Consider the following 9,548-nt stretch of genomic DNA (forward strand, 5'->3'; position numbering starts at 1 on the left):
AACATGAGTGAAACTCCGTCTCAAAAAAAAAAAAAAAAGAAGAAGAAGAACATCACCCTGGTACCAACCAGGAGAAAGCATAGGCTGGGGGTTAAAGATAACACTGGAGACAGGTGGACCACCCAGAGGGCTTTCTCAATGATCCCTCAAGGGAAGGGAGATGGTGACCTCACCAGATAATGGCAGGGAGAATGGAGAGAAGTGGATAATTTCCAGAGATACTTGGGATGTCTCTACTGTCTTCTCCTGTGATTCTCAAAGTAAATGGAATCCAAGTACCTCTCTGCATCTGGTCTTAGCAGAGCCATGAGGCCGTGCTTCTAAGCATGCTTGTAAGTAATCAAATTGGGAAGCTTTCCAAAATGCTCCACCCACATCTTCAACTTTCCTGCTGGTGAAAGAAATCTGGAGCAAGACTGCCATTATTCAACCATGCAGTGAATAATGGAGCAGCAAGCTGATTGAACTCGAAGTTTTTGGAAGGAAGGTAGCATTTGACATCCAAGTTCCCCTGGTCTCCAAATCTTTTGTGCAAGTAAATTAGTTTCATTTGTCTCAGGGCACCTTTTCCAGGCCAACTTCTTCCAACTTGCCTGCAAATCTTTCTCAGTGGTGTGTTTGAGGCTTGGCTGCTTCCCCTCGTCTGGAACAAATATTTTATTACTGGGAAATAGCTGGATGATGATTCTGGACCCTTGGACCCTATCCCTCTGTCAGCTGTTGACTCAGTATTTGATACCTTGATCATTTTCAGTTTAACCTGCCCCTTTTCCTGGCTGTTTCTCATTAACGTGAATTTCATACTGGAAGATGAATTTCATACCACCACCTCACCAGTATTGGCGAGACGGTCAGGATTAACACCTGAGGTGTAGTCAGGGCACATATGTTGTTTTCTTTGCTCACCTCCCAGACGTGCATGACTTTCTTTGGTCCAGTGGTCATGCATTCCACCCCAACCTAAAAACATCCAGATGATGGGAATATCTTGTTGCTTGTTTCACATGGGAAAGCCACAACCCACCCTCCTCTTGTTCAAGTTGCATTCAAATCTAATTTTCATGGCCTGTGCGAGTGGGAGCTCCACAGCCCTTGTGTCAGCTGTCGATGTTTAGCAATACTATTTCCAAACATGGGCCAGTAGACAGCCAGCAGGCACTAGACAGCTGAGTGCTGGCAGAAAAAGCCTCAGACACCTATAGCAGTCCAAACAGTGACTCATCCTGCAATTGCCAGGATAAATATAGGAATAAATGGTATTTTTCTCCAAGTAGGAGGAATTGTCAAAATGCTTATCACTGTAAAAAATATAACAGATTGTGCCTGATCATGTTTTGAAATGTTCTAACCATTCACTAGCTGGTTTTTTGTTATTTTTACTTTTTTGAGTTCAGTAATGGCTTTAACTTGTTTTCCTGCTTTCTAGGAGGCCTGGAGAACCCAGGAGTTTCCAAGCTGTGCTGCCACCCGAGCTCTGGATCCACCTGGCTGTGGTGGCCTGTGGCAGTCGGCTGGAGGAGACGCTGGTCATGCTGAAATCAGCTGTGCTCTTTAGCCACAGGAAGATCCAATTCCACATCTTCACTGAAGACTCTCTGAAGCCCGAGTTTGATAAGCAGGTGAATTTGCAGAAATCATGGCACAGTGTTTTACTGAGTACAAACAGACTACCTTTTAGGAACTGCATATTCTGTTGACTAATGTATTTTGCTGCATGTTCAATTGTGTGACCTTGAACACTTGACTCTGAGCCTTGCTTTCTGGTAATACAGGGATAATTACACCACATCCCTCACAGGAATATGGTGAGAACTGAATGAGGACAGGGTCTCACTCTATTGCCCAGACTAGAGTACAGTGGTGTAATCTCAGCTCACTCACTACAGCCTCAACCTTCTAGGCTCAAGTGATCCTCCCACATCAGCCTCTCAAGTAGCTGGGACTATAGGCATGTACCACCATGCCTGGCTAATTTTTGTATATTTTTTAATATAGAGACAGAATTTTGCCATGTTGCCCAGATTGGCTTAAGTGATCTACCTACCTTGGCCTCCCAAAGTGCTGAGGTTACAGGCATGTGCCACTGTGCCCAGCCTGTTTCTTTTTTCTCTTTCTTTCTTGCTTGCTTGCTTGCTTGCTTGCTTGCTTGCTTGCTTGCTTTATGACAGAGACTTGCTCTGTCACCCAGGCTGGAGTGCAGTGGTAAAATCTCAGCTCATTGCACCCTCTGTCTCTTGGGTTCAAGCGATTCTTCTGCCTCAGCCTCCCAAGTAGATGGGATTATAGGCATACACCCCCATGCCTGGCTAATTTTTGTATTTTTAGTAGAAACAGCGTCTCACCATGTTGACCAGGCTGGTCTTGAACTTCTGATCTCAAATGATCCATCTGCCTGTCCCTCCCAAAGTGCTGGGGTTATAGGCATGAGCCACGGCACCTGGCCATTCTTTTTCCATATACAGTTGTGTATCTGTATGTTTGTACATATAGATATGCATATGAATATGTATGTATATGTGTATGTATATGTATGTGTATGTATGTATCCTGATTAAATTGTATTTCTTTTACAAAATCAGGATTATACTCTGTATATTGTTGTGGAACTTGCTTTTCTGCACTTAAAACTGTATCATCAGCCTTGTTCCAGTATTCTTACCTCATTCTTTTTGGTGACTACATACTATTTTATTACATGGCTGAGTCCTCATTTATTTGACTATTCTGATACTGAAGAACAGGTAATGAGTCTTTTCCAGTAAAAAAGAAGAGCTTTGGAAAGGCCTCTTCTCCCAGGGTAGATACACACATGACCTTTGCAGATGAGGCTTTGTTTTCCTTGAGAGTTTTCTCTTGCAGTAAGTTCTTGAATGGTGGCAGAGCGAGAGGCTGGTTTGCTTTGTGTCCACCGAATTGAGTCAGCAGTGCTGTATGCTGTCACCAGGTTGGCTGCACTAATAAGAAATGACCCAAAAAAAGCATGTTGGGCTGAGAAAGGCTAATAATAGAAAGATAGAAAATGTGTTACGTTTGAGTGGGAAAAAAAAATCACCTCGACATCTTTACCAAGAGAGACTAGGGAGGAAATAGACTTGGGGCTTTGGAATTGATTGGAAAATGCCTTGTAAAAGATTTGAGTCAGGGGAAGGGTAAAGGAAAAAGGCTGAAACTCGACAGTTAGCTCAGAAGTGCAAGTATAAGGGAAATGATAATGAAAATATACTGCTTTTATCAAGGGCTTATGATTTATGAGTTCATCTCTTTTAATCCTCATAATCTTCAAAGGTAACCTTTGAAGAAGGTAATCATCGGGTCCCAATTTTACAGACTGAGATCATTGAGCCTAGAGAACTTTAGCAATTTGCTCATCAGTGTTCAGGTCAACTGTATTGGCTCAGCCTTCCATGGAATTAATCGATATACCATACTATGTCCTGAACTAGTAGACAGAAGACTCAAATTCAAAACTCATCTCTGCTATGTACTTGCTATATGACCTTGGGTAAGTCTTTTGGCTTTTTGAGCCTCAGTTTCTCCATCTGCTACTTGAGGCTAGCAGGTTTGATAAAAGAGATGGTAGATCTGCAACCTGGATAGGTCAGATCAGACGACAGTAACAACTCCCCCAGAACTCAGACACTTTTCATGTGCCTGCAGCTTGTCTCCCAGGGGACAGAGCCTCCATTCTGCACAGCCTCTTAGGTTTGGGATGGAAGTAGACTGAGACTATTCATGTGTTAGCTACACTTGTCAGAGCATTTGACATCTGTAGTTCCTGGGATGCCATGGCAGGAAAGAGACTAGACAGTCATAAACCCGCCTTTCATTCCCTCAATGTGGCAGTGACACAGGTTTTTCCATGCATGTTGAACTGGCTAGAAGTAGTCACAAGCCCATCCAACTACAGGGGCCTGAGAAGTGCTCTATGGCAGAATGGAGGGAAGCTGGCTATGTGCAGACACTAGTCATGTCTTGTATAATATCTGTCTACTTAGTATTTATTGAGTACCTGCTTCATGCTAAAAAGCAAGTTTGTGGGGATTGGGCAGAACAAAATACAGACTTGGACTTTAAAAGGGGAAAGGAAGGGCCAGGCGTGGTGGCTCATGCCTATAATCCCAGCACTTTGGGAAACTGAGGTAGGCCGATCACCTGAGGTTAGGAGTTCAAGACCAGCCTGGTCAACATGGTAAAACCATATCTCTTCTAAAAATACAAAAATTAGCTAGGCGTCATGGAGTGTGCCTGTAGTCCCAGATACCTGGAAGGCTGAGACAGGAGAATTGCTCAAACTGGAAGGTGGAGGTTGCAGTGAGCTGAGATTGCGCTATTGCACTCCATCCTGGATGAGAGAGCAAGACTCCGTCTCAAAATAAATAAATAAATAAATAAGGGAAGGGAAGACAGATGGGCACGTGTACGTGTAACCATATCTATTTAGCAGGTTGTACTTTGCAAGGAGGCCCCCAGTGGTCCCACCTCCTGTTATTCACAGCTTGGTATGCTTCCCTCCTACACTGTCCCAGGGTCCTTTGTGTGACTAATAGGACAGGGCGGAAGGGACAGTATGTCACTTCTGAGATTAGGTTACAAAAGGCACTTTACCTTCCATCTCGGATCAGTGGGTCTGGGGGAAGACAGCTACCATGTCAGAGTAGCCTCTGGAGAGGCCTGCATGGTGAGGCGCGAAGGCCCCTTGCCAGCACTAGTGTGTGAGCTGTGAAATCCTCCAGCCCCATCAAGCCTTCAGATGATCATAGCCTTGTAATCTCATGAGAGGCCCTGAGACAGAACAACGCAGCTCCTACATTCTCAATCCTAAGAAACTATGTAAGATCATATATGTTTGTGGTTTTGTTTACTTTTATTTTTATTATTTGAGACAAGGGGTTTCACTCTGTTGCTCACAATGGCTCATTGCAGCCTTGAACACCTGGGCTCAAGCAATCCTCCTGCCTCAACATCCCCCAAGTAGCTGGGACTATAGCTGTGTGCCTCCACGCCTGGCTAATAATAATTATTATATATTATATCATATTATATTATAAATATATATAATAATTATATATATATGTTATGTTTGTATATAGCTGGGCATGGTGGCGCATCCTTGTAGTCCTAGCTATTGAGGAGTCTGAGACATGAGAATTGCTTGAATCCAGGAAGCGAAGGTTGCAGTGAGCCAAGATTACGCCACTGCACTCCGGCCTGGGTGACAGAACAAGACTCTGTCTCAAAAAAAAAAATCAAAATAATAAAAAATATGCATATATATTTTTTGAAACAGAGTCTCACTCTGTCACCCAGGCTGGAGTGCAGTGGCATGATCCTGGCTTACGTCATCCTCCACCTCCCAGATTCAAGAAATTCTCATGCCTCAGCCTCCCAAGTAGCTGGGACTACAAGCTGCACCACCACACCTGGCTAATTTTTGTATTTTTAGTAGAGACAGAGTTTCGTCATGTTGGCCAGGCTGGTCTTGAACCCCTAACCTCAAGTGATCTGCCTGACGCAGCCTCCTAAAGTGCTGGGATTATAGGCATGAGTCACTGCACTCAGCACTGGCTAATATTTTATTTTTGGTAGAGATGGGGTCTCCCTATGTTGCCTAGGCTAGTTTTGAACTCCGGGCTTAAGTGATCCTCCTGCCTTAGCCTCCCAAAGTACTGGGATTATAGGCACATGCCACCATGCCCAGCCTATTTGTGGTTTTATGCCACTAGATTTTGGGGTAATTTATTTATTTATTTATTTATTTATTTTTTGAGATGGAGTTTCGCTCTTGTTACCCAGGCTGGAGTGCAATGGCGCGATCTCGGCTCACTGCAACCTCCGCTTCCTGGGTTCAAGCAATTCTTCTGCCTCAGCCTTCCGAGTAGCTGGGACTACAGGTGTGTGCCACCATGCCCAGCTAATTTTTGTATTTTTAATAGAGACGGGATTTCACCGTGTTGACCAGGATGGTCTCGATCTCTTGACCTCGTGATCCACCCGCCTCGGCCTCCCAAAGTGCTGGGATTACAAGCGTGAGCCACCGCGCCCGGCCTGGGGTAATTTATTATAAGACAACAGTTAATATATTACATATACATATGTATATACATATACAAACATGTATGTATGTATAAAATACAGTATTCCAAATGTAGTGCTGTGTGACATAAAAAGGATACAGCTTCTACCTGGCCTTTTTTTTTTTTTTTTTGAGACAGAGTGTTGCATTGTCACCTGGGCTGGAGTGCAATGGTGCGCTCTTGGCTCACTGCAACCTCTGCCTCCCTAGTTCATGCAATTCTCCTGCTTCAGCCTCCTGAGTAGCTGGGATTGCAGGTGTGCACCACACAGCTAATTTTTTGTATTTTTAGTAGAGATGGGGTTTCACGATGTTGGCCAGACTAGTCTCGAACTGACCTTGTGATCTGCCTGCCTCAGCCTCCCCAAATGCTAGGATTACGGGCGTGAGCCACCTTGCCCAGCCCTGCCTAGCTCTTTGTGGGGATGCCTGCCCCTGCAAAGAACTGAGGGCTCCAGCCAACAGCCATCCTCGCCATCTAGACATGTGAGTCAACACGGTTTTGGAAGATCCCAGCTGCCAGCCTTCAAGGCTTCCAGCTGAGGCTCCAAACACTGGAGTAGAGTCAACCTGCCCTCCTGTGCCTTGTCTGAATTCCTGATCCATGAAATATGTGAGCATAATAAATGATTATTTTATGACACTAAGTTTTGGGGTAATTTTTTATGAGCCATGGAAACTAGAATATTATAAATTAGGAGCTAAATTGTATGGGAAAATTATTGCAGATACTTGTGAAGTTGTGCTAGCTAGCTGTTGCGTTGTCCTGATGACTTTATCCCTTTGATGATTCATTTCCTCAGGTTTTTATTAAACCAGTGAAGCTCATCTAATGAAGGAAATTATGATAGGGTGTTAAAAACTAGGCAGAGGCTGAGCATGGTGGCTTATGGCTGTAATCCCAGCACTTCAGGAAGCCAAGGCCAGTGGATCACCTGAGGTCCAGAGTTTGAGATCAGCCTGGCCAACATGGCAAAACCCCATCTCTACTAAAAATATAAAAATTAGCTGGGCGTGGTGGTGTACGCTTCTAGTCCCAGCTACTCTGGAGTCTGAGGCATGAGAATCACTGGAACCCGGGACACAGAGGTTGCAGTGAGCCAAGATTATTCCTCTGCACTCCAGCCTGGGTGACAGAGCAAGACTCTCTCTCAAAAAATAAATAAATAAAAATAATTTTTAAACAATCTAGGCAGGGCATATACTACCATCACTTTCTTATCTATGCAGCGATTATGTTACCAGTTTAGATGCATACCACCTTTCCCTATGTAAGACATAGAACTTCTCTCAGCCTTGGTTTGTCATCTGTGTCGTGGGGCAAATGATACCCTGCTTCTTGCAGATTGCGGGGTTGAGGGCGAAGCAGATAAAGTATTTTTTTTAATCCCACAAAGATTCTTTGGAACATCTCCTATATATTAGGCACTTGTTAGGTCTAAAGAAATAGTGGCTGGGCGCGGTGGCACACACGTGTGATCCCAGCACTTTGGGAGGCTGAGGCGAGCAGATCACTAGGCCAAGAGATCGAGACCATCCTGGCTAACATGGTGAAACCCCATCTCTACTAAAAATACAAAAATTAGCCAGGCATGGTGGTGCATGCCTGTAATCCCAGCTACTCAGAAGGCTGAGGCAGAAGAATTGCTTGAACCTGGGAGACGGGCGTTGCAGTGAACTGAGATGGCACCATTGCACTCCAGCTTAGGCAACAGGACAAGACCTTAAAAAAAAAGAGAGAAAGAGAAATAGAGAGAGAGAGGGAGAGAGAGGTGGGGGGGAGGGATGGGGGGGAGAGAGAGAGAGAGAGAACAGCTGCTTTGGTTTCTGTCCAGCCACTGGCACATGCTGAAGGGGTGGGCTCTATCCCCCTTCTCCAGGGCACTGTGGGCATACCCTGGGTTTTTCAGGATCACTTCTGGGAAGCTCAGGACCACATATTTTTACCTCAGGGTGAAAACAAAACAAAATGCCAGTTACCATTATGATTCCTCAGAAGGCTGCAGTATGGGCGAGTTCTGTATTTAATTAGATTTTTTTAAGTTGCATATGTACAGGATGTCTGGTGATATTTGCCGTCTATGTGGTACTTAAGTATTTTAAAATTTCATTTATTTTCATCATCTCCCAACAGAGAAGTGGGAGATGCCAGCTGATCGGTTTCCTAGCCTCTTCCGGCAGCTCGGGATGGGGCATGTGGTTGGGGTTTGGCTAAACTGAGCTCCTGCCCAACTCAGAATCAGGAAATAGTGGGACACACAAATAAGGAGGCTACTAGTCTATTCTGGTGGTAGGGGCAGCCAGTGAGTGAATGAGAGAGTGTGTGTGTGTGTGTGTGTGTGTGTGTGTGTGTGTGTGTGTGTGTGTCTGTACCTGCATCTGCATGTGCGTCTGCCTGTGTTTGGGGTTGGCGAGAAGGGGGCTGCCATGGGAAGAAGTGTCATCAGGAGCTTCCAGTGCCTGGAGTCAGTAGGGCAAACTGTGGCACTTGTGGTGACAGTGGCTAGGGTTTCCTTACCAGACTGGCTTGTGGTAGGTTCTGAGTAACAGATGGACAACACACAGACGCCGCAGAGCCTGGGCCTGGTTCAAACTGGATCAGGGCATGGCCCCTGAGTCTGGTTCTCCAGCCCTCCCAGTGGTCTTCTGAGCTACCCAATATCCTTTCATTATGTTCTTCTTGGCTTAAAGAGCCTGAATTGGGCCAGGCACGATGGCTCATGCCTGTAATCCCAGCACTTTGGGAGGCTGAGGTGGGCTGAGGTCAGGAATTTGAGACCAGCCTGGCCAACATGGTGAAACCCCATCTCTACTAAAAATACAAAAATTAGCTGGGTGTGGTGGTGCATGCCTGTAATCCCAGCTATTTAGGAAGCTGAGGCACAAGAATCCCTTGAACACAGGAGGTGGAGGTTGCATGAGCCAAGATGGCACCACTATACTCCAGCTTGGATGGCAGACTGAGATTCCATCTTTTAAAAAAGACCCTGAATTGGTTTTATTGCGGGCAACCTAGCATCCTGAGAGTAACACAAAGTAACTAAAAAAGGGTGAGGAGGGTTTTTTTTCTTTTTCCTTTAAAGAAAATAAAAGAGCAGCCGGGTGTGGTGGCTCACACCTGTAATCCCAGCACTTTGGGAGGTGAGGTGGGCGGATCACAAGGTTAAGAGATCAAGAGCATCCTGCCCAACATGGTGAAACTCCATCTCTACTAAAAAAAAACCACAACAACAAAAATTAGCCGGGTGTGGTGGCATGCACCTGTAGTTCCAGCTACTCAGGAGGCTGAGGTGGAAGAATCACTTGAACCGGGAGGCAGAGGTTGCAGTGAGCCAAGATTGCACCACTGCACTCCAGCCTGGTGTCAGAATGAGACTCCATCTAAAAAAAAAATAAATAAATAAATAAATAAATATTAGAACAACTTTGAAATTTGAGATAAAATGAACAAGTTGATTCAGCAAACACGGCTTAG

General features: G+C 45.0%; 1 protein-coding gene across 1 annotated transcript in view; it reads left to right on the forward strand.

Annotated features, from left to right (window-relative positions):
- Window positions 1-9,548, forward strand: part of GXYLT2 (glucoside xylosyltransferase 2) — an 86,231-nt gene that overhangs the window by 20,779 nt on the left and 55,904 nt on the right. Inside the window, exon 2 of the mRNA XM_017543311.2 lies at window positions 1,427-1,619. Within this exon, the coding sequence (XP_017398800.1) occupies window positions 1,427-1,619 (193 nt within the window). The remainder of the gene's footprint in view (window positions 1-1,426; window positions 1,620-9,548) is intronic.

This window comes from Cebus imitator, unplaced genomic scaffold (assembly GCF_001604975.1).
Source record: "Cebus imitator isolate Cc_AM_T3 unplaced genomic scaffold, Cebus_imitator-1.0 Scaffold152, whole genome shotgun sequence".
NCBI lineage: Eukaryota > Metazoa > Chordata > Mammalia > Primates > Cebidae > Cebus > Cebus imitator.